General features: G+C 41.3%; 1 protein-coding gene across 4 annotated transcripts in view; it reads left to right on the plus strand.

Annotated features, from left to right (window-relative positions):
* The window catches only part of SEMA5A (semaphorin 5A), a 439,222-nt gene that overhangs the window by 402,041 nt on the left and 13,327 nt on the right, over window positions 1-23,854 (plus strand). For all 4 annotated transcript variants that reach the window (XM_028515073.2, XM_036020275.1, XM_036020274.1 and 1 more), the window contains 2 exons: window positions 15,910-16,135; window positions 19,146-19,364. In XM_028515073.2, coding sequence (XP_028370874.1) covers window positions 15,910-16,135; window positions 19,146-19,364 — 445 coding nt within the window. The remainder of the gene's footprint in view (window positions 1-15,909; window positions 16,136-19,145; window positions 19,365-23,854) is intronic.

Genomic DNA, 23,854 nt, shown 5'->3' on the forward strand with positions numbered 1-23,854 from the left:
ACGTGTTTCTGAGGTGTGGACTCCATTCGCACCTGTCTGAGGAGGTTCCGGCAGGTCCGATGCTGGTGGGCGGCCTGCTGTGTGGTAACAGCAAGTGTCCAGGGCCCCGCTAGAAGCAGAAAAATGAGACCTGGGCAGCCGCTGCCTTCACAAACCCCACAGCCTACCCGGGAGACCCTTGTGCAAACGAGTCATCCCTGTGCTGCCTCCTTCAGTGGTTTCTGTGCAGCAGACAGTAGTGCCACCAAGGAGGAAGTTGACTTCAGGCAAATTTAGGAGAGAGCTACCAGATGTCATGAAAGGCAGGAGCAGCAAAGCCCGAGAGGCCTGAAGCCACAGCATATGTTTGTGGGTCTTCAAGACATGTGCCTGGGACATGGGCCATGCGGTGGGAGGGGTTGAGACAAAGCTACTGACCTGATATTCTGAGTTCTCTCCAAGGCTGAGGACTTCAGCTTCACTCTGCCCGTGGTGGGAGCCACAGCAATGCACTTGGGAGCACTGATTAGCCCAGCGTTTCCCAAGAAGGGCACCGTGACGCACCATTCAAAATCACTAGAGCCTTCTCGGTGCTATTCTGATCATAATGTTAGGAATTATGTATATTTTACATACAATTATGTATTACATTTTATAAATACGTATTTGGCTTTCCAGCTGCGGGTGCCGGTCCTGCCTGGCTGTGTGAACTCCTGTTGGAACGAACCTTGCCTCTCAGGCCCCGGCAGTGATGCTCTGTCTGAGCATGGGTTCGAGCATTTCCTGGTGTAAGAAAGCCAAACAAACACTCTCACTGAGGAACGGTCTGAAAGAAGAAAACTACATTTTTTTAATCACAATATAAGAGAAGCCTTAGATACGTACAGTCATCCTCATATCACTGTTTATTCTTTGTACTAATATTTGTAAGAGATAAAGCAATTTAGAGATACTTTGGTCATATTTTTGAAGGGCAGGCACTTTTATTCAGCCACCTTATAGAATTTTTTGCCTAAATGAATAGAAATTGAAGCAGAAATCAGTCAATACTCTTGCTTAAATTTTGCAATGTGTCCAGAAGAGAAAAATGAATTTTAAACTCATCCACAGTATAGAATTCTAAATATTTCAACTGGGGCATTTTATATAGGCCTGAAAGATGGCTTTGAATAAGAAACACCCTTACCTTATTGAAGAGAAGAGGCAACATTCTAGAATGAGAGATTTGTGGCTGCATTTGTTAGTTTTCATAGTCTTAGTACATGAATTTCCAAGTAACTGACTTCCATTATTTTTATATAGAAAAGGATATTTATATTATGATGGTAGAAGGAAGAAAATTTGTACAATTAAAAACTAAGGAATGCACGTAACTATGCATCAGGATAAACACATACCTGTGATTAAAATATGGATTTGGAAGAAGTTTACCCACTTCATTATTTAATCATCATTTTATATTTTAGGAATTTATAGCAGAATGATTTTCTGATCATAATTAAGTACATGAAAATTTGTAATGTAGATCAGTCTTTAAACATTGATTTGAGTATTCACTCTTTTGTAGGAAACTTCTAAATAAATAAGTTGGTATACCATTGCCATGTTAAGTATATTAAAACCTAGAAATATTTATCTTATATGTTTGATTACAACATCTTAAATATTTTAATTCTACTGCAGACCTCATTTATGGGGAAGCATGCAAAAGTCGGTTTCCAGTTGTGAGTACATGTAACTGTTTAATGCTGTATTATTATTTATTAATTATTGTATTATTTCCCACATGAACAACTGTACGCCTACTTTTGCCCCACCCTATGTTAATGCTGGCAACTAGGATGAGGGCCAGGTTCAGAAAGTAGGTGAGTGACAGGGATTCTGCTCTTCACCTTGGTGGCAGAGACTTCAATGGCTTCACAATGTCTGAATGTTCTCTTTGATACTTGCTCTAATAAGCCTAATCACCTATTTTCCAGACTCTCACAAAGATGACAGTAGAGAGAGGACTGCGAGAAGTGGAGGCAAAGAAAGTAGCAGATGCAAGAGATGTGTTTAGGTTGTTGCGGGGGGATTCTAATGCATCAGTAGTATTGTCAATAACAAGTGAATTTAATTATAACTTCAAGATATTAATAAGCCATAAAATTAAGCTCTGAGAGAGAATGTTATAAATCTTAGAAATAAACCCATCAAAAGCAGTCGTAAAAAAATTACTGTGTTATGATGTTTTCACTCCATTAAGACAGAGTCTTCACTTTTCTGATCATTTATTGGGAAGCATCGCAGGAAAGTCATTAATGCATGTGACTGCATTGAGGTGGTGCCTCCTCAGGGCAAGAACAAAGCCTGTATCCTCAGGTTGGAAATGCATCTGTTTCCCCCAGCCTGGGGAGATAAGACAACAGAATGTGATGGCAGACAGGGAGCTCTGCCCAGACCTTGTGCTTTAGAATTAACTTGTGATCACAAGTTCTAAGCAGGCCACCTTCATACTTGACTCTTTTCATTCCAACTATTGCAGAGACCCTGTACATACATTTGGAACATTGATAAAGCTGGGGCACAAACATTTTTAACCGTGCAACAAGAAAACAATAAGGATGGATACTCAACTAATTTGACAGCTTACATTTTAACCAGAGGGTCTTTTATTTTCTGTGAGCGAGACTTTAAACTTTTTTGAAGGTGGCTAAGGTTGCATTAGGGTATTTATTTTGTTTTCTGTTAACAGTGACATTCTGCTATTAGGGCACAGACCAATTTTGTCAGAATTGGTTACCCAGACAATTAAATCAGTAGGTGCTGCCCACCTTTAGTGCTGTGATTGAGGAAGACAATGAAACAGGGTGAAAGACACACAGAGAATCCCAGGGGAGTGACTCATGGAATTGACTAGTGTCCTGTTATTGGAGGTCAAGTCCCTCCAGCAGTTTAGCTCCCATTACACATAGTTGGTGTTGGGCTGATGGCACTTCCATGTCTCCCTTGAACTTCATGTGCTTGCTTGCATCATTAATATCTAAGATCCTCTGGAGAGGTACAGATGCTGTAACAGTGATTATTGAAAAATGGGTAAATGATCAAGTGGATGGATGGGTAACATGATACTTCCATTTTCATAACTGTTGTTAATTGAAAATGTCATTTGGGCAATATTACTTTGACTTTCATTTCAAAAATATAAAGATTTGAATTAAGATACTTAGGTTAGTACCCATAAGTTCTGACAGGAAACATTCATGATATAATAGGAATCTAATTAAACTATTTGAATTATAAAAAGGAAGTTGTTTCAAGATTTTTAAAAGGGGAACATAATTTCCCACAGCAAATTGGCCAAAAGAAGAGCAAAAAAAGTGCAGTTCCTCATGAAAGATGTTGATAAAACACACATGCTTTTCATTTCCCAGATCCATTAAATGATGGGTTCCCAGTGCAGAGAGCCAAGAAAACACCCCCGAGTTCCAAATACTTCCCTACTGGTGAAACGAAATGACAAAAGGGCTTGGACCTCAGCAGTGAATGTTCCAAATACATCACACAAGCTATCGGGATTTTAGATTAAATAAATGTTCTTACTGCTATCTTTTAGGGCATGAAATCTGAACTAATTATTTAAGGAAATATAAACTGATAAAAACTCATCTTCATAGAAACTCAGACAAGGGCAAATTGAGAAGATAATTTTCCACTAGATGATCACATAACTGAGGGAGTGAAATGATATACATGGAATCTTGGATACTTATTCTACCACTTAGATAAATCCATTCCCCTGTGTGTAACCCTGCTGGAATTATTATGGGTTCTTATGACCATCTGAATGTTGAGGGGAGAGAATTTCTGTTGACCAGCTTTGGAGAACTCCTAATATTTTTGTTTTCTGTACACCGACTGTTTCCATGCCTCCGTGCAGAACAACAATGCTCCATATACGGAGTTCTCCGATAATCACTATAAATGCATTATCTGGCTTCACACTCCCAGATCATCATGATGTGTTTCCTTCTATGCTCATTTTACCAATGAGAAATTTGAAGCACTAAATTATGGCCATGAAAGGGGTCGACCTCCTGGACACACCTAGTGGGCAATCTTAGTTATCATGCAGAGCCACAAACTTGGAAGTGATCTGAGAATTTCACAATAGAACTTATGAATAAACTCAAAGGCGAAAACACTTGAGAAGCAAAACTAATGAAGTACCAGCTCCCTATGCATCAACCATGCCCTGGAAAGCCACCACCACCAGCTTTGAAGAAGGGGCATATTTTCAGTGAGTTCCCATTAGAGCATGGACATGGAGATTCAATGAGCTAAGGACATGGAACATTTGCCATGGGCTATGGATTTTATGAACATAACACTCCACCCTCAATCCTTCGAGTCCTGGCTAGGTTTGGTAAAAGCTGGGGATCTTCCACACAACCTCAAAACTGCAGAAATACATCCCCATTTTCAGTCTTTATCAGTGAAGTTGATTGTAAAGCCAGTCATAGAACAACACCTTCATAGAACAACACCATAGAACATCACTTTCACCTTTTGGGAACTTGTTTGATTTCAGGTAGCATCCTCCCTGACAGCATTTACTCACGTGCGGTCTGTGCAGTTACTCAGTTCTGGTTCCTCAGGAAGGTCTGAGGAACCGGCTCAAGATGAGCTCAGATCTCTCTTGCTTTAAAGAAACCCGTTGAACTCTGTGGAACCCAGGGCTCCTCAGCCCTTCCAGACAGCAGATGCTTTGCCCTGTAGCACCCATGCACTACCCAGAGACACGCTTTAGGAAAAGGTCTTTCATGGGATGAATGGAACACCATTTAAATTCTGTCTATGCCCTTAAGTCACAGATATTTACCCAACACACTTCACTCAAACATAGTGGACTGAAATCTACAGCTTTAGTGGAATTGGTAAAACTGAAACTCAGACTGCTGGTCAACACCTGTGGACTTTGTCACAGTTCTGCAAAGCTGAATTAAAAAACAAATTCTGCATGGGGCCAGGCACCTTTAATAAAACATGAATTCTAACAACAAACCTCAACTTGGCAGATGACCTGTGAGACTCTCATCAACACTTTGAATTTCCTATGCATTGTTAATAGCAAGTCGTGGTAATTTTTTTTTTAAGGAAAAACTATCCAAGATTTTCTCATAAGAAAATTGGAGGAATGTCATAGCAGGAAGGTAATGAATTTCTGGTGAAAGAAAATTCCTTGTCAGTGGGAGACCAGACTGAGATGCAAAGGAGGTAGGAGATAAAAAAATTCAACTTCATTTGAATCATCCAATAAATTGAATCCTTGGAGTACTGGACAAAAGCAGGGTCATAGAATTGATTTATTTTTGTGTATACAAACAAACACAAATACATATGTGTGTGTGTGTATATATATATATATATATATATATTCCTATCAGGTGGTGGGAACCTTGGAGGCATCTCATAATTCTGCCTACCATAGTCTGTGAGTGGGTGCATGCTCTCACTGTACGCCTAAGACCATCGTTGAATCATAATTAAGGAACCAGGCTGCAGGTGACTGGTGGAAAACAGACTAGCTGCTCACAAGGCTCCAAGTAGAACCACTAGACTGTGGGACCCAAGACACCCAGCCCTGCAAAGCTGATGAAATGCAAAAGAAAACTGAGTAGTCTGGATCTTTGTAAGATATCTTCAGGAATTTTACCAATTGAATAGCAAACCGAAGAAGATGCCACAACTCTTGTTCTGTCCAAAGTTCTTTGGGTACAAAAAGGCATCCAAATTATCTAAGAGAGGAAAATGGCATTTAAATTGTTTGCAATCTGTGGGCAGGGAAAAACAAGTTGTACATGTTTACCAACACCATCTGACTTGCACTTATTCATAGTATATTTCTCAAAAGCTCAAAACTTAAATTGCTTTATTTCGAAATTAATTCATACATAAAATAAATATTTACTTATCAAATGTAGGCTAATCTCCAGGCATTTGTAAAACATCCGCTAACAGTTGTCTGTGCTGCTAAATAATTGTTTCTAATGAAACACATGTGTGTTTTTTTTAATTAGGGTTTGCTGAGGCCACAAAAGTAAGATTGCAGCCTGTGTCTTTATGATTAAATTGTCTCTAACCACTGTATTATTCTAACTTGGGTTTACATTTTCTTGCCAAGAAATTAAATCATCATAGTCCACACAAGTGTGACTATGTAACTATAACCATAACATCCAAGTACTCTTATTATAGGGAGTAGTTCTTTTTTCTTTTTTTACTTCTTACTTTTCTTAGAATTGTGTATGTGTGTTGATTTTTTTATACACACACACTCACACGTTCTGTTCTGCTAATAAAGCAGATCATTATTTGCTGCTGCTTTTGTACTAACAAGAAGCTAGGGCAGCTACCCCTATGTTTAATTTAAAAGTAATGCCCTATGAGTTATCCTGCCTGAAACTTTAATCTGTAATAACACAACCTCAGTTGGGTGATGTTATTTACTCTGGTTCTTCTAAAATCCTCATTAGAACTCTTAAAATATATACAAATTATTATATTCTTCTGAAGCAAATATATCACCATTAAATATTGTCCCTTGAAAAATGGAGGAATGGAAGTGAAAGGTGGACTCCCTTGCGCAGGGTCACCCCTTTGAGAAGGAAACATTTTGCCCAATGATAGCTTCTCACTTCTCACTGGAAGTACTTTCTCCTCTCATTGTAAGGTATTTGTCAGAAAAAATGAATAAAAGGTGTCTGAATTCTCTCCACTACTAAGGATTTAAAGGCATTATAATTAGAGAATAAAATAAAATAAAATAAATCATCGTATTTGAGAGTACCCACAAGTCATAGCCTCTGCAGTGAAGATGTGCAGCGACAACACTACTTTTCTAGTTGTCTTGGGCTGTCTACAATGTTATAAAAAGGAATGCCCAAAATAATGTGCAAGGAATAAAGCCAGCTTTATTGTATATATACATGTGCACATATGTAATCTTGTACATGCACACACATGTCTCTTCTTAGTATGAAAGCAGAGAAATGCTTGCTTTTCTGCACTTAGAAGAACGCAGGCTGACCATTTGTTGAAAGTAAATGCACTGATTTGAAAGACCCTGAGATGTTCAGCACAACCTGATTCCCCTCTGGAACCAGCAGTGGTGCCAGGGAGGGAAAACGCATCCGCACCAGGCTTTACCCTCTAGTCCAGAAGCTCCCAGGCGGAGGAGGCCCTTGTGCCAACAAGCAGTGTAGTTAGGGTTCCTGAGGGTGGCCTGGGGAGAACTGAGGCCACTCAGAGGAAACCTGCTGAAACCTGCTAAGCAGTCACTCCTTAGAACAGTGGAATTTTCTTCTCAGAGACATCCACTTGTTTCAGTACAAAATTGCTTTACATTTAAAAATATTTCTATTTTTATTGAGTTTTTATAACAATAATTTTCATGGAAAGAAATTTTTAGGAATATTCTTAAAATTCTCTAAATCATCAGCCTCTGTTAAGAGTAGCAAAGGTAGACTCTGTCTTCTCACATTTTGAGTATCAAGTCTTTCACCTTCTGTGAGCCAAATCAAAGTGCATGCTCTCAATGTTTATTGACTTTGAATCAGAACCAAGTAAAATCAAAATCAAAACCAAGATTGTGGATCCCAAAATGTTTTTATTTATTTATTTATTTATTTATTTATTTATTATTATTTTTTAGAGAGGGAAGGGAGGGAAAAAGAGAGAGAGAGAGAAACATCAATGTGTGGTTGCTGGGGGCCATGGCCTGCAACCCAGGCATGTACCCTGACTGGGAATCGAACCTGTGACACTTTGGTTTGCAGCCCGCGCTCAATCCACTGAGCTATGCCAGCCAGGGCTTCCCAAAGTGTTTTTAATGTTTTGAGATCATCTTGTCTAACCCCTCATTTGGCATTTGTTGGGATTTGTCCCAAATGTATGTCCTTCTCCAAAATGCCTTGAAATCGAATGCCCAATGGGATGGTGTTTGGAGGTGTTAGGTCCAGCAGGTGGAGCTTTCATGAACAGGACCAATGCCCTTATTAAAGAGGCCCCATGGAGCTCCCTTCTCCTTCTGCTCGGTGAGCACTCGAGGAGAGGTCTGAGACCCAGAAGAAGACCTTCTCTTGACCACACTGGCACCACGATCTTGGACTTTCAGTATCCAGAATTGTGGGGAACAAACTTCTGTTGTTTAGATGCCGCCCAGTTTGTGGAGTTTTGTTACAGCCTAGACTGGACTAAGACATGTTCCAAGTGTTCAAAGATTTGCAGAGGGTTAGACGGTGACTAAGAAGGTGTCCTTGGCGCTGAGTTCCCACACCAAGCCCTCCTGGGACTCACAACCTTCTCTAAATCCCATGGAAGGCGATTAAAACTCCTTTATGTTCAAAGGCCTGTATCCACATGAGAATGCTGTGCAGCTGAAGAAACTTACTGTAACAGAAATAAGATTCTTTAAAAAATGCAGTTGATACACATGTAGACAGACAATGACTTAAAGTTGCTACACTGCTAGTTTTGTAATAGGAAATGACATTTCCAGGTGCATGGGATGACAAGTAAAATTGGACTTGATGCACATTTTGTGCTTGTGAAGCATTTACCTATAAATACCTGGCAGTTATAGTAAGTCCCAAATACTCAAACATTAATACCATAAAATAAATGGAATTTTAATGTGTGCAGCTACATGTAATGAACAACTGTTTTGGATATCATTTCTAAATCAATAAGGTAACTACCACTTTTTAGAAAGACACTTGTCTTTCTGTGACCATATAGTTTTAATAACTTTATTACAGTATGATTGGCATGTAATAAATGGTACATGTTTAAGTATAAAATCAGGTAGGTTTTGACCAATGTGTATTTCCAGGAAACCATTGGCACAATCAAGAAAAGGGACATGCCATCAACTCAGAAGTTTCCTCGTTCCATTTTGTCGCCTCTCCCTCCTAAACATCTGTGTGTTGCCCTTGGGGAAACTGAACTGCCTTCCGACCCTACATTCGTTTTCACTTTCCATAATTGTCTATGTTGGCTTCTTTCTCTCAGCATAATTATTTTCAGATTCTTCTATGCTGTTGCACATCTCAGCAGTACATCTCTTGTAACTTTGGTATAAGATGGATTACTTCGATACTCACCTGCTGAGAGACACGGAATGTTTCCCAGTGTTTGGCTATTACGAGTTAAGCTGTTATGAACATTCGTGTGCAAGTACACATTTGTATGGACGTGCTTGCTTTTCAGTAAATATCTAGGAGGGAGCTAGCTTGTTCAGATGATAAGTGTGTTCATAAGTTTTTAAGCAAATGTCAAATAGTTTTCAAAGGGACTGTGCAATTTTATACTGCATCCCTACCAGCAGGGCATGAGGAAGCGTTCCTGTTGCTTTGCCAGCTCACCAGCATTCGCTATTGTCAAGGTTTTGTTTTCTTTCAGCCATTTGAATATGTAATAGGTGTGTGGTGATTTACTCGTGGTTTTAATTTACTTTGTCTAAAAAATTATCTTATTATCATAGCAGGTTTATGTTTTGCCATCTGTATATCTTCTTTGATGAAATGTCTATTCATAACACTTGGAGGTTAATTGTTGAATTTTACTTTTTCAAACATAATGAATATGAGTCTTTTATTAGATATATGATTTGCAAATATTCTTTCCTAGTGTGTTGCTTGATTTGATTTGCTTAATGGTGTCTCTCAAAGAGCAGAACTCCCTGATTTTGGTTAATTCAATTTATTTCTATTCTTTTATGAATGATACTTTTGCCATCATATCTGGAAAATGTTTGCTTAACCTAAGGTCACAGAGAGGTTCTCCTGTTTTCTTCTGTAAGGTTCGTGGTATTAGGTATTGGTCTGTGACCCATTTGAATGTATTATCATTGATGGAGCAAGTTGTTGAGCAGAGTTACTGCATGTGGCTGTCCAGTTGTTCCAGCATCATTTGCTGAGAAGACTCTACTTTCTTCGCTGTTTTGGCTTTGTACCTTTATCTGCAGTGAATGAACCACTTATGTGCAGGCCTATTCAGGGCTTTCCGTTCCATTCCTTTGCTCAATTTTCATATCTTGATGCTAACATCACAGCGTCTTGATTTATTTTTTGTAAATGAAAAATAAAAAGCAAAACTGGAGCCTCACTTAACCATTGAAATCTGTTCACCAAATTTATGCAAATTCCCCTTGAATGGGCTTGTTTGTGAATTGATCAACATGATATGTCTATTCATTCGAAAAAATAAGTGTTACTGTACTTAAGCTTGGTGATGGGAAATAAATATGACAAAGTTCTTGCTCTTGACAAACTTGCAGTCTATTAGTAGAGACAATCTAAACTAGACAATTAAACTTGAGTAAAATACAGGCTTCAACTACGTGAAACAGGCCTGCGGTGAGGGCGCCTGGAATGGAAATGCAACAATTCGGGTGGGGAGAGGAGAAGGAACACAAGAAGCCCCGTCTGTGGGACTTGACTGAGAAGTAAGGGTGAAGCATCAGGGCGCCTCCTGGGTTTCAGGGTGAAACTTGTAAATGGGTGGTCTTACCACTGTTGGCTGAGACAGAGGCTACCCAGGGGACAAATTTGGAGAACTGTTTGAAATTCCTTTAGTAACCACTTTTTAAATTTGTTTTCCTTGACTATTTACTCTTTATCCTTACAAATTTTAGTTTTTTAAACTTTACTTCAGCTTTATTGAGATATAATTGACACATAACATTGTATAAGTTTAAGATGCATCATGTGCTGACTTGGTACATTTAATAAATTGCCATAATTACCACCGTAGAGGTAGCTGACACCTCTAGCTCATCATGTAGTTACCATTTCTTTTTTTTTTTTAATTTTATTTTAATCATTGTTCAAGTACAGTTTTCTCCCACTTACTCCCATTCCAGCCCACCCACCCAACCCTCCCCTCTTCCCCCCCATTACCCCCCACCCCTAGTTTTTGTCCATGTGTCCTCCAAATTTGTTCCTGTAAACCCTACCCATTCCCCCCTGAAATTCCCTCTTCTCTCCCCTCTGGTCACTGTCAGTCTGACCCCTATTTCAGTGTCTTTGGTTATATTTTGCTGGTTTCTTTGTTTTGTTGTTTAGGTTCCTGTTAAAGGTGAGATCATATGGTATTTGTCTTTCACTGCCTGGCTTGTTTCGCTTAGCATAATGCTTTCCAGCTCCATCCATGCTGTTGCAAAGGGTAGGAGCTCCTTCTTTCTTTCTGCTGCATAGAATTCCATTGTGTAAATGTACCATAGTTTTTTGATCCATTCATTTACTGATGGGCATCTAGGTTGCTTCCAGCACCTAGCTATTGTAAATTGTGCTGCTATGAACATCGGGGTGCAAATGTTCTTTTGTATTGGTGTTTCAGTGTTCTTAGGATATAGTCTCAGCAGTGGAATCACAGGGTCAAAAGGCAGATCCATTTTTAGTTTTCTGAGGAAGTTCCATACTGCTTTCCATAGTGGTTGTACCAGTCTGCAGTCCCACCAACAGTGCACTAGGGTCCCCTTTTCTCCACAACCTCTCCAACACTTGTTGTTTGTTGCTTTGTTTATCATGGCCATTCTGACTTGTGTGAAGTGGTATCTCATTGTGGTTTTAATCTGCATCTCTCTGATGGCTAGCGATATTGAGCATCGTTTCACGTGTCTTTGGATTTTCTGTATGTCCTCCTTGGAGAAGTGTCTGTTCAAGTCCTTTGCCCATTTTTTAATTGGGTTACTTGTCTTCTTAGAGTGGAGTCGTGTAAGTTCTTTATATATTTTGGAGATTAAACCCTTGTCTGAGGTATCATTGGCAAATGTGTTTTCCCATACAGTTGGTTCTCTTTTTATTTTGATACTGTTTTCTTTAGCTGTGCACATAGTTACCATTTCTTTTTGGGGTGACAGCATTTAATATTTACTCTCTTAGCAACATTTGAATATACTTTATGATACAGTTATATGAGCTATAATCATCATTTTGTACATTAGGTCCCCACATTTGTTAATCTTATACCTGGAACTTCATACCTACAACTCTACTTACTGTTTGTCTGAGTCTGCCTTTTTTTTTTAAACTATAATTGGCATACAATTGTATATTAGTTTCAGGTGTTTATTTTTTTATATTCCACATACAAGTGATATCATACAGACTTGTCTTTCTCTGTCTGACTTATTTCACTTAGCACAATGCTCTCAAGTTCTGTTCCAGTTGTTGCAAATGGCAGGAGTTCCTTATTTCTCATTACTGAATAATATTTCATTGCATGTATATATTTTATATATTAAACTGTATATATACACAGTCCAGCAGAAGTAACACCTGCTTGAGTATGTTTGGTAGGTTAATGATATGGGTGTAATAATTTATAGTTTTAATTTGAACATTTCACCTAAAATGTCATATGGTCACCAGTGCTTGAGTGTGATATTGTTCTGTTACAGAATTACATGCTTATGATTTTGTAGTAAAAGATTTTGTAATAAAGAAGAGGTGTTATTTGTGTCAGACCCTGTATATTATATATGCCACATCTTCTTCATTCTTTCATCCATTGTTGGATACTAGGTTTCTTCCATATCTTATCCACTATGAGCAATGCAGAAAGGAATATGGGAGTGTGCATATCTCTATGAGATCCTGATTTCATATATGTCCAGATGTGGGATTACTGTCAGTAACCAGCATATTAAGAATCCTATGTGGCAAGTTACAGTAATTAGCTTCTGAAACTACTTTGAAAATCATTTCTTTCTGTAACATTAAATGTCGTGCTGTTCAAGTTCCATTCGAATGTGAGGACTTAGAGCAACAGTTCAAAAGTAAATTGTAGCAAACAGAGGGTGTTAAGTCATATAATTACTCACTATTGACTTGAATCACTTCATAATTTTAGTCATTAACATAAAACAGATTGGTCATATCATTTCTCAGCACTTCATAATCTGATATTTTAAGTAAATGCATCGTATGAAACCTCAAAAAGCAGTTGAAAATGGAAGTCCTGTGTCTCGTGTTAACAGCTGTGCTGTGAGGAGCTAATGAACAAAAGAACCGATTTCATTATCAGAGGTTTAGGTCTAATGAGCTTGAATCGACCTTCTTCGTCCTTGAGCCATGCCCACCTCTGGTATGCATGCCCCCTGCTCTGCTGGGCGTGTCGCCAGCACACAGGCCCATGAGCTAGCTTTAAAATATGTCTGTCCTTCATATATTTCACAAAATTTCATCTCCATAGAGAAGATGAAATTTTTAGTGTGAGGAAGCTACGAACTGTTGGATATCTCTTCTATGTTTGTTTGTAAAGACGTGAGGTAATATGATTTTATAAGTGATGTTGAACTTATTAATACTTGCATTTTTTAAGCAGGGGTCCATGAACAAAAAATGCTTTACGTCCATTTCAGCAAGGAGCCCTGGACACTGGCCCAGCCAGGCTGACACAGAGTCACGAAGGGCAGGACGGTGGCATATGGCATTTCAGTCCGGGGATGGCAGTGCGGCCACACCGCAGGCTGGGGGCTCCCAGACAAGGCGCACTGCATTCCTGTCATGTGGCTTCCATTTCAAGTGAAAGTGAGGGAGCTCACATGTGTTCCGTCTAGTTTCTCACACAATCGGGTTTATGGCCTGAATGGGGGCTATTTTTTCATCCAGGAGGCAGCATCCGAAAGATGCCATAATAAAAGATGCTATAAACAGAGGGAAAGGCAGTCATCTGTCTCACAGTGTGTGCTGGTGTGGAGACAAGCAGCGTCTGCGGGCCGGGGAGGGCCGGGGGAGCGGGCCTGACTTCAGAGGAGCAAGGAAAACCACTTCACACACTTTCTGTCAAAAGCCTATGGTGTCACCAACGTAGAGAACTCAGGGGTATTGCCCCTCGTAAAAAGAATAAAACAGATGGATTGCAAGTAAAGAAGCCTACTTAGAGTAATCAGAATAATGACAAAAAACCTTGATTTTAATAGACTTCCAGATAAAGCTGGTGGTGCAGACACACATGGCTACTTTCTCTCTTATTGGAAATTCACTAATAAAACATTGAAGGGACTTTTTTTTTTTCAAACCAGAAACCCACAAAGACAACTTTTACTGTGAGTACCTGACAGGGGTGAATTGATGGCATGCTCATAGAAACTAAACAACCACCCCCAAAACAGAAGAGCCCTTGACTCGGATGGGAAGGGAACTGGACGAGAAACAGAAATCACTCACGCTGTGGGTGTGGAGAGTGTGCACCTTGTGCTAAGGGTGAACACCGGATTTTGACCTAGCCAGAGGTGTAGCTTAACAGTAGTAAGACAACCGAAGATGGGAAGGCCGTGTCAACAATGAAGACACACCCAGCGGGGTAGGAAGAGCTAAATCCCCATTTCCCACAGTGCAGGGGGAATGGACAGTGCCTGAGGGCAAATTCTCCTTGTTATGCGCTAGACAGATATCCAAATGTCTGCCAACAATTGATGGGGGACAGATGGAACAGTTCTCTTTTTGATAATACAGCTTAGAGAGCTATTTAACTCTTACTTTATATGCATGTTTTACATCGATGAAAATCATTTTAGAACTATGGCCATAGCTGAGTGTGTTGTGTGTTGGCGGGTTTTCCTCCTGATGAGACCTCCTTTGTTGTCAAAGGGAACGATCATGATGTTGTGCTCTGTCCAAAGACAAACCCAATAACCCTGGTATCTGGCCCTATTTCTAGAGACATAATATTCAAAATTATTGCCAAATAAATATTTTAATGCTTCTAATGGATCTTCATAATTGTAGCCTTAAATTCCAACCCCCGACACACACTATGCCCCTTTGCCAGATCTTCAAATCTTTCTCTTTAGCTCCCGACCTGTGCACAAGGGAGATGCCTGGTAGTGAAGGAAGGGAGGAGAAACTGACAAATGTCACTGAGGCATTAACCAGGGGAATCTTGTGAAAACTTCTTATCAACACAAAGTTATTACATACTGTGTTATCATTCAAATACCTACCAGTCTAACATTTTGAACCTGTGATTAAAACAGATTCAAATATTCATTAATCATGAATTGAACATGCTGTCGTCCAAAAAACAAGTCATGGTCCTACCATTTTCACTTTAATCTTTCAAAGAAGACAGCTAAATTTAACACCAGAATATTCAGCATTTTGGGTTACTTCCTAAGTGAAAGAAATATGATTTTTATTCACAGACAATTATGTTTATTGTCTTATTTTCATTGTTGATGCAAAAGAAATTGTGCAGATCCTTTTTTTCTTGGAACCAATTTTTTATTTCATTTATTTTAATTTTTGTATTGTTTTTCAAGTACAGTTGTCTCCATTTCCCCTGTCCACTCCCACCCGCCCCACCCATCCTGTCTCCCACCCTCAATCTTACCCACTTTGTCTTTGCCCATGGGGCCTTTATACATGTTCCTTGATGATCCTACCCGTTTGTCCCCCTGTTACCCCCTCCCCTCTCCCCTCTGCTTACTGTCAGTTTGTTCTTTATTTCAATGTCTCTGGTTATATTTTGCTTGCTTACTTGATTTACTGATTAGGTTCCACTTGTAGGTGAGATCATATGGTATTTGTCTTTTACCACCTGGCTTATTTCACTTAGCATAGTGCCTCCAGTTCCATGCTTGCTGCTGTGAAGAGTGGGAGCTCCTTCTTTCTTTCTGCTGCATAGTATTCCATTGTGTAAATGTACCACAGTTTTTTGATCCACTCATTTACAGATGGGCGTTCACCCTTTTGGAGTTGACTTGAACACTGAACATTCTCCTAAATACCCAATTGAACAAAAATGCATTTTAAACCTTGTAGAGTAGATAATGGGTGTCTTATGGCCTGAGGTTTTAGAGAGCCTTGTCTTTCACTGAAAGGACAGAACCCTGGCTCTGTGTATGCTGTATGATGAACACACACCATGCCTTTTCTCTCCCAGGAGTACCAGCCCTGTAATACCAACTCATGCCCTGAGCTGAAGAAAACCACGCCCTGGACACCCTGGACACCCGTCAACATCTCTGACAATGGAGGCCACTATGAGCAGCGCTTTAGATACACATGCAAAGCCCGCCTGCCTGACCCAAATTTGCTGGAAGTAGGAAGACAGAGAATTGAAATGCGGTACTGCTCTAGCGATGGAACCAGCGGCTGCTCCACGGATGGTGAGTGGGGACTCCATGGGGGCTGACCCACCTCCACGGACTGGCATGTGTCTGTTGTCTAAGTTCACAGAAGAAAGAGGGGGATTTTTCCTTTCTATCACTTTTGGTTTAGCAAGCTTTCTAACAAGGATACCTTTAGAGCAGAACTGGCTTTGTAGCAAATTGATTGGAAACTCTTACTATAAAAATGTACTGGTAGTTACATATTGAGATGGTCTTGTGAAGTGAACCCTGAAAATAGCACAATATTAATAGCAGGTCCAAAATAGTTTGTGGGAGATTTATTTAGTATCAGAAAATATTATGGAAGGGTGAGTGTGACCTTCTGTAGTTCTTTTGGCACTAAATTTTGCAATAAGCTTTTCTTGTATCTCAACACGGGACTAAGAAAACAGAGTTGCATCTCTGTGTTTATATATATAAAAGGATTTTTAAGAGTACAACATAGTCTTTAACATTGTTTGCTCCTTGTACATGTATAAATAAATCCCTTTAGTGGCATACTAATAGTGTGGGTGAGCTTTAGGGTAGACCAGAAAGTCCCTCCTCTGCCTGGGCATTTCTGCATCCTTCTTCATGTCTTCTACCACTCTCATCTCCTGTAACAAAATCTGACCAATTCTAAAAAGAAACAAGTGCTCACATAGAGGTCTTCTCGGCGGTGACAGTAATATCTTGCACTAGACCACTTCCCAACATCTCTCAGCACTCCTGTGTTTATAATTCTACCTTATTCTCCCACCATGAGTGTGATAGAGAAAGCACAGTCACCATCAACACCATTTTCAGAGAAGGAGCGTTAGACCTGGGGGAGTTGGCCTTCAGGAATCACAGAGCTGGTGAGTGGCCGTGTTGGACAGATGCGGGTGGAATAAATCCATGGAGGTGCCATAAACCTCCTTCCGCACTGCCAGCAGGAAAGCTCTTAAACAGAATGGCTGTAAGTAAGGGCCACCAGCTGCTCACATGTCACAGAACCCCATGCCTCCGTTTGGGAGCTGAACACCCAGGGCAGCATAGAGCCGCCAGTCTGGATGCCTGCAGGGCCAACAGTTGCCGTCAACAACCACTCCTGGTCATACTGATTTTGCTGACATTAACTGTCCACTAAGTTAATGACACCAACTCTCTCCTCCCCTCAAACAATCTGTTTAATAAGTAGTTTAGCAATTGACAAGCTTATGTTCCTTGGGGGGGAGGTGGAATATGTATCCTTTAGTGAAGAATTTTGTGTGACTAAGTCTACAATTAAAAAAGTAAACACTATTCACTTATTTCCTTATTTCAGAGCTGTCTGTGAATTATCTTATTTTTTTATGGTATCAAAGTAAAAAAATAGAAAATGAGTAATAGTGTTTCTCTGTACATTAACTTTATTCTCTTTTCTGAAAATAGATTTTGTATCTCTTCCATTTTCAGACAAATAGAAAACCAAAGCTAATAATTATTTTAAATGTTAGGAACATAAACTAAGGAAAAGTTTAATACACTATAATAAAATATGTTCTGTATTTTCTCCAAAAGTATATCATGGGCATGGCTTAAAAAAGACTTCATCTTTCTTGTGTCTTAATTCAAGCTCTAAGGACCATCCACACATTTTTGGTATCAATATCTTGAAAATACAAAGTTGAACTTACTTGCCTCTAACCACACAAGATGCAGTTTAATTGTGAATAGTTGTTCTTTATTGATTAACCACAAAGTACTGGTTCATCACAGAAAGACATTTGTAGTCCATTTTCTCTAAAGAGCATCCTGCCTAGTTTTCTGAGCCAGTTTTGAAATAAACAACAGAACTATTTGACAGTAGTTTGAACCGTTGGCATATTTGCCTTCTGCACTTAACCAGAACTTTGGTGCAGACTTTGAGACTTTTTGTTGTTGTTGTTAAAACCTGTGTCACTCTGCCTACATTGGAGAAAATTACTGAATGTTTGTTTAATATTATGAGTGGCTGGCATTTTTATTAAAAAGAACAGGAATTTTGACTGTGGCTAATTACATGACGTCAGTGCAAAGTGCCCTGAGCAGGCCTGACACATGGTCAGTATTCAGATCTGTCTCTGGCAAGACGACTCCCCGCCCCCAAGCCCCCGCACCCACTGCTGCTACTTCTACATGTACACTTGTTCCTGGGTAGCCCTGTCTTGCTAGTCAGCATGCTCTGAGCTTCTTGGGAGCATTTGCCACATGACAGGGTCATTCAGGGGTATGGTGGGCACCGGGCTGTGAGCTCAGGCCCACAGCTGGGCTCTGGAGCAGCCGCGTGTCTCCGTGGCCTCTGATTCAGAAGCATGAACTCCACGCCTTTCACCAGCCTTCCTTCACTTCGCAAAGGTGAACAGGTGAAGGGCCATTCAGAGACTTAATGTCAATTTTTAAAAATGTCTGAATTATCCTCTGTTTTTCCAGACCATCTTATCAATGATAAGTCCAAGGCCAGGTTATTGGTAGAATTCAAAAGGGAAGTGAGAAAATTGTGTCTTCTTTGTAAAAGTGTCCCAGAAAAATAAATGAACTATAACCTATAACCTTTGTGAGGACTTGGCCACATTCAAAAAGTGAGTTCTCGCCCTGGCTGGCGTAGCTTAGTGGATTGAGCACCGGCTGAGAACCAAAGTGTCTCAGGTTCGATTCCCAGTCAGGGCACATGCCTGGGTTGCAGGCCATGACCCCCAGCAACCATACATTGATGTTTCTCTGTCTCTATCTCCCTCCCTTCCCTCTCTAAAAATAAATAAATAAAATCTTTAAAAAAAACAAAAAACAAAAAGTGAGTTCTTACTTGCACCATTATTTAGTAGCGGGCACAGAGAAAGACCCTTGAGTTATAGGAGGTTAATCATCCAACTGCTCCTTTTTTTAATTTTGGGGTTGGAAGTGTAAAAAGTGTTCAACAGAATTTGAGAGTGTAGCTGCAGAAATAAAGCAGGCACTGATACAAAATGAAAGTTAGTTTAGACCCTGGTTACTTCGAGAACAAACACTGTGGCCTCTTCCTCGGCAGGCCTCTCCGGTGATTTCCTGCGTGCTGGGAGGTACTCGGCGCACACCGTCAACGGGGCTTGGTCAGCCTGGACGTCGTGGTCACAGTGCAGCCGCGACTGCAGCAGGGGCATTCGGAACCGGAAGCGTGTTTGCAACAACCCTGAGCCCAAGTACGGGGGCATGCCCTGCCTGGGCCCGTCCCTGGAATACCAGGAATGCAACATATTGCCCTGCCCAGGTAAGTGGATTGAGGTATATCAAAAAGATCTGAAAAATCAAGCACATTGGAAGACTTTCTGATCGAGGGAGGCTCAACCAGCTTCCCTGGCTTTGTGTGTGTGTTCGCGTGTGTGCACGTGTGATGGGTGAGAGAGAGAGAAAGAAAGGTGTATTTTGGAGATGTTAAAGGGTTCAGTTCTAAACCACTACAATAAAGCAGGTCACATGCATTTTCAGGTTTCTCAGTGCATATAAAATTTATGTTTACATTCTCCTGTAGTCTGCTAAGTGAGTAATAGTATGATATCTAAAATTAAAAAAAAGGATTGTGCATACTTCAATTAAAAAAGACTTCATTGCTCAAAAATGCTAACCATCATCTGAGCTTTCAGCAAGTTGTAGTCTTGCTGTGGGAGGGTCTGGCCTTCAACTCATGAGCCCAGTAAAGCGAAGTGCAATAAGATGAGGTATGCTGTATATACCCACAGCACACACAAATACACAGATTACAGATTACAGGTTATATCTTCCAACTGCTTGGAAGTGGTATAAAAATGAATACAATCTAGACAACATTATATTCCATTTATTTCTCCCAATTTAAAGACACTGAAACACTCTCCTGAGAGCCTGGGAGGGTCATGGGCCCTAAGCACTGTGCCCAGTGGAGAAGTCAGCCCTACTGCCGTGCTCAGGAGAGAGTCCTGTCCTTGAAAGCGGAGAGGGCCCCCTCCCAGGCTCTGATGGGCCCAACCCTGTAGGAACTGACCTCTGTTCACCACGGATACCTACTCCAGGGTGACGGTTATCAGCTGTGTCTCACCAGGGGCCTGCAAGCCATCCCTTGTGCTTTCGGTCAGCAGGGTCCATTTCTCCCAAGCTGGGTCTCCAAACACATACTTATCTCTCCTGGAAGCCAACAGAAGCTCTGTATCTGGGTCTTCCTCCAGAGTTCTGGCTTTTCATTCCATGGAATTCCCAAGCTGGCAGAGAGTTAATAAAATGAGCTAAAAAAGCCCCCAAGAGCCTCTGTGTTCCTGGCAGGACGCTGCCTGCTGACACAGCCCCACAGGCCCGTCTGTCTGGTCTGCATTCCTTCTACCACAGCTCTGGGTAGGGCCCTGTCACCTTCCTCCCTTCCTTCCGCCTGACCTCCCCACAGTCAGAGGCTCTTCCACCCGCCGCCTTGGACCACCCTGGGTGTTGGTCTGCAGCTGCATGTGCTGCCCTGGGGTGGGCCAGAGTGAGAGCTCCGGGAGGGCAGGGGCTGCTGTGAGGGTGTCACTCACTCCTGGCAGTGCCCTGGCTCCCCGAACAGGGGCTGGGCTCACACTCGAATACCTACCAGTAACTGCTGAAGGGAGGGAAAGCAGGCAGTCAGTTACTTGATCTGCATCTTTCACTCAATTTACCAGCAAACCTGTTTGCTGTGCACTACTCACAGGGTAAAGAAAGATGCAGTGGTACGGTCCAGGTCAGAAGGAACCTGGCATTCAGTGAGGAGGCATCCTGCGAATAATGCCACTCTAGATGGTCACCAGCTATTGGGGTGGGGAGAAGATACAGAGGTTATGACAGTCAAGGACCCATGGAGCTGGGATCAGCTACCTGGAATAGGCTGCTTCCAACCTGAGTCTTGAGGGACAGAGAGGAATTGGATAAACAGACAAACAGGAATCAGAAATGGGGTGGAAGGTTATTCCAAACACAGGAACAGTGTTTTTAAAGGTACAGAAGCTTGAAAGTACCTTTTCAGTAGGTACAAGCAACTTGCTGAGTTCTTTGAACAAGAAACTGGCTTGTAGCAGTGCTCAGTAAACATTTGTTGGATGGGTAAATGGATTGATGGATGATGGAAAAATGATCGATGGACAGACAGATGGGTGATAGATGGATGGGTATTGGAAGAATGGATGATGGATGGATGGGTGGGTGGGTGATGGATGGAAAGATGAATGGTCAGATGGTAGATGGATGAGTGGATGAATGGATGATGGATGGATGGATGGATGGTTGGGTGAGTGAGGGATGATGAGTGGGTGGGTGATGAATGGATGTGCATATACATATGTACATTAAACTGCAAATACACAATTCCCAGCCTTGTAGCTGAGCCTCTCAGTAATGTTCCTGCTCCTGTAGCTGCTCTGCTTTTTCTAGGATGTCTCTGCCAGGAGTTCTCCAGCCTCGAGTGACTCTTCCCTCCAACCATCCAGCTTTCCCAGCCAAGTGGTGCTGAGGGGCTGGGAAAGGTCACAGAGCTTGGATTTTCCCACAGCCCCAGCACTGAGAGTGGAGCATCCCTCCCCCGGGACTAGAGGGTGCCCGGGGCAGCATCACTAGATTCGGGCTCGTGCTGTAAACTGAGCAGGGAGGGTGACGTGGGAATGTCAGCATCCCTCCATGGACTCTCGCTTTCCCAGGTTCCAGACACGAGTCCTGGTTGCTGTTAGCAGAAGGTACAGGTTCCCCCGGATGCTGGACACTGCCCTGACCTTGAGTGCAGGCTCAGGGCCCCTTTCGGAGACAGCCATCAGCACAATCTGGGGGCTGCTTCTGTTTTAGTTGATTTGATGGTGAAGACAGTACCATGTGTATATAACCTTAATGTCCTGAAATAGCTCTGCCCTCATTTTCCTTATGAAAGCCAAGATTTCATAGAGGGTTGGAAAAATATCCAGAGTGGCCCCTTTTACTTTCCACTCGGGCAAGGGTAGGTTTAAGGGGCTGAGTTGGGCAAGTATCAGCCCTCTCTCCCACCTCCTGGAAAATCCCTAAACAAGTGATAACATGTAATGCTTGAAGGAAGAAGGTTCAGAAGCACTCAGGGCTCTGGGTGCAGAGCTGCTCAGCTGTGAGGACGTCCAATTACGGGGCTATTTTTACCTTATTTCAGACACTCTCCTCCCTCGAATTTACTCTTCGTAGGCCTATGGGGTCCATAGTGTACACACACACACACATGGGCACTGTATTTTAACTAAAAACAAGCTTCCTCGCTATGATTAAGTTTGAAAATAAATCCAAGCACACTAGGTGAGTGTAAAATATCTTTCAGATTTGATCTCCAGTTGTAATGTGTTCAATAAACTGCAACAAGGTATGAACGTTGGGGTCATGTTGAAATGACCATTTTTCAACTTCTTGTGGGTTCATCCATGTCGTCCCTTCACCTTCATGCTTTACCCGCAACAGTGAGAAATTGCTGGGTGACTGTTCTTCACTCCTTTTCTTCAGACCATGTCTGTTTCAGAACTAAGGGTTCCGGACTTTGGCCGACCAAGGTAGAAACTACAGGTGGTTCTTTTTACTAAGTAGTATTCACATTCAAATAACATAGTTCCTCTTGTCTCTTTGTGAACACGGTGAGTCAGTAAGCATGAGTGAGAAAGAGCAGAGTGGGAGTCTAACAGAGGGCCGGGCTCTTACCTGCAGTGCGTTACCTGCAGTGTTGTCAGTTCCAGGCCCAGCCTGCACAGTGGATTCACGCTGCACGGCTAGGACGCCGTGTCTGTGAACAGTACCTCGCTCCACCCACCCCCACCCAGCCTCTGGCAGCCACCAATCTACTCTCTGCTGCTTTGAGTGGGGTATTTTATACTTCATATGTAAATGGAACCATGTGGTATTTGTCTTTTTTTTTTCTTATTTCACTCGTATATTCCACATTCATTAATGTTGTGGTATAATATGACAGGACTTCCTTTGTTTTAATGGACTATCCCATTGCATATAAATACCACAATTTACTTACCCATTCATCTGTCAGTGGAATTTTACATTGTTTCTGCATTTTGGCTGTTGAGAAGAATGCTGCAATGCATATGGGAGTGCAGATATCTTTCCGAGATCCTGATTTCAATGCTTTTGGATATATACCTAGGAATGGGATTTCTGGGTTACATGGTAGTTTTTAATTTTTAACTTTTTATTTTTTAGGGACCACCATACCGTTATTCAAAATAACTGCACCAATTTACGTTTGCACAAATAAAATACAAGTGTTCCAATTTCTCCACATCCTTGCCAACACTATCTTCTACTGTTATCTATTGTGGTGGTGTTGTTCTTTTCATAATAGCCATCCTAATAAGTATGCAGCGATGTCTCCCTGTGGTATTGATTTGCATTTCCTTGCCTATTAATGAAGTTGGGCATTGTTTCCATATACCTACTGGCCACTGGGCCGCAGGTTCATTATGCAATAGAAAAGCCCTGGATCTTCAGATCACCTGATTGCTTCTAAGTCCGGCTCCAACTCCAAACTAGATGATGCATTAGACCCTCTTGAGCCTCAGACTGCCTTGTGTACGTTCAGACATCTGACCTCTATGACATCTGCTGTTCTAAGGCACTGTGACTCATCTGGGTGTTAGTCTGGGGTGTGCACACATACCTACTTTAAGCTTCAACTTGGGTTACAGATAGAGAAAAACTGCCAGCAAGGAATCCCCCAGTGAGAACAACATGGCAGTGGGTGTGTGAAAATTTTAAAGTTCTAGGCAAATC

The sequence above is a fragment of the Phyllostomus discolor genome, chromosome 3, assembly GCF_004126475.2.
Source record: "Phyllostomus discolor isolate MPI-MPIP mPhyDis1 chromosome 3, mPhyDis1.pri.v3, whole genome shotgun sequence".
In the NCBI taxonomy this organism is placed as follows: Eukaryota; Metazoa; Chordata; class Mammalia; order Chiroptera; family Phyllostomidae; genus Phyllostomus; species Phyllostomus discolor.